Below are 1199 nucleotides of genomic sequence, written 5' to 3'. Positions count from 1 at the left end.
AAAAAAAAAAAAAAAGAAAGAAAGAAATGTATAGTGGACTTGAGAGCCAGTGAAGTGATTTTTAATTTTCTAAATAATTTTAGAAAAAAAATATATAGGTATTTGAGACAGAACCTTAAGCTGTTGCCCTGGGTAGAATGTTGTGGCATCACAGCTCACAGCAACCTCCAACTCCTGGGCTCAAGCGATTCTCCTGCCTCTGCCTCCCAAGTAGCTGGAACTATAGGCGCCCACCACAACGCCCGGTTATTTTTTTTGGTTGCACTCATCATTGTTGTTTGGCGGGGCCAGGCTGGATTCGAACCTGCCAGCTCAGGTGTATGTGACTGGCGCCTTAGCTGCTTGAGCCACAGGCGCCGAGCCAAAAAATTTATTTTTCGAGATAGATTCTTGCTCTGTTGCTCAGGCTGGAGTACAGTGATGTCATAGCTCACTGAAGCCTTATATTCCTAGGCTCAAGCAATCCTCCTGCCTCACTCTCCTGAGTAAGTGGGACTACAATGTCAGCACCACCTGGGAACAGGTTAGAAATGAAAATTCTTGGGCCCCACCCAAATTCAACTCGTCACAAACTCTGGGTGGGGCGCAGCATTCTGCTCTAGCAAGTACTCCAGAGACACAGGTGAGCTCAAGGCTGAGAACCACTAGTGAAGAACGCCCCCATTCTCCCTGTGTGCCCATCATGGGCATGAAATTGGAGCAGAAATTGACAGTCATGTTGCAACCCAGAAGGTGACTGTGTTTTTTTCTTTTTTTACTTTTGAGACACAGTCTCACTTTGTCACCCTTGGCAGAGTGCTATTGGCATCATAACTCACAACAACCTCAAACTCTTGGGCTCAGGCGATCCTCTTGCCTCAGCCTCCTGAGTAACTGGGATTGCAGGTGTGCCATAACACCTGGCTCATTTTTCTATTTTTAGTAGAGATGGGGCTTGCTCTTGCTCAGGCTAGTCTTGAACTCCTGAGCTCAAGCAATCCACCTGCTTCAGCCTCCCAGAGTGCTAGGATTACAGGTATGAGCCACTGTACCGGCCTATGACTGTGGTCTTTAAAGATACATATTTTTGCCTGGCAGTTGCTCCTTATCCCAAGCTGATCACTTCTTCCAATATCTGTTCAGTGCTGTTGGGCACTCTGGCTGAGCTTAACTTAGCATTACGTTGTACATGTTGTACAGTATTGTTTTATGGGCTATTT

The 1199-nt window shown here is 46.2% G+C and overlaps 1 protein-coding gene across 1 annotated transcript in view; it reads right to left on the bottom strand.

Moving 5' to 3' along the window:
- CUNH16orf96 (chromosome unknown C16orf96 homolog) overlaps positions 1 to 1199 on the bottom strand; it is a 52322-nt gene that overhangs the window by 27870 nt on the left and 23253 nt on the right. The window contains exon 7 of the mRNA XM_023513867.1: positions 1162 to 1193. Coding sequence (XP_023369635.1) covers positions 1162 to 1193 — 32 coding nt within the window. The remainder of the gene's footprint in view (positions 1 to 1161; positions 1194 to 1199) is intronic.

Source organism: Otolemur garnettii, unplaced genomic scaffold (genome assembly GCF_000181295.1).
Source record: "Otolemur garnettii isolate 467f Iridium unplaced genomic scaffold, OtoGar3 scaffold00044, whole genome shotgun sequence".
Lineage (NCBI taxonomy): Eukaryota > Metazoa > Chordata > Mammalia > Primates > Galagidae > Otolemur > Otolemur garnettii.
The sequence above is the reverse complement of the archived record's forward strand: the minus strand, read 5'-3'. Positions and strand labels throughout refer to the sequence as shown.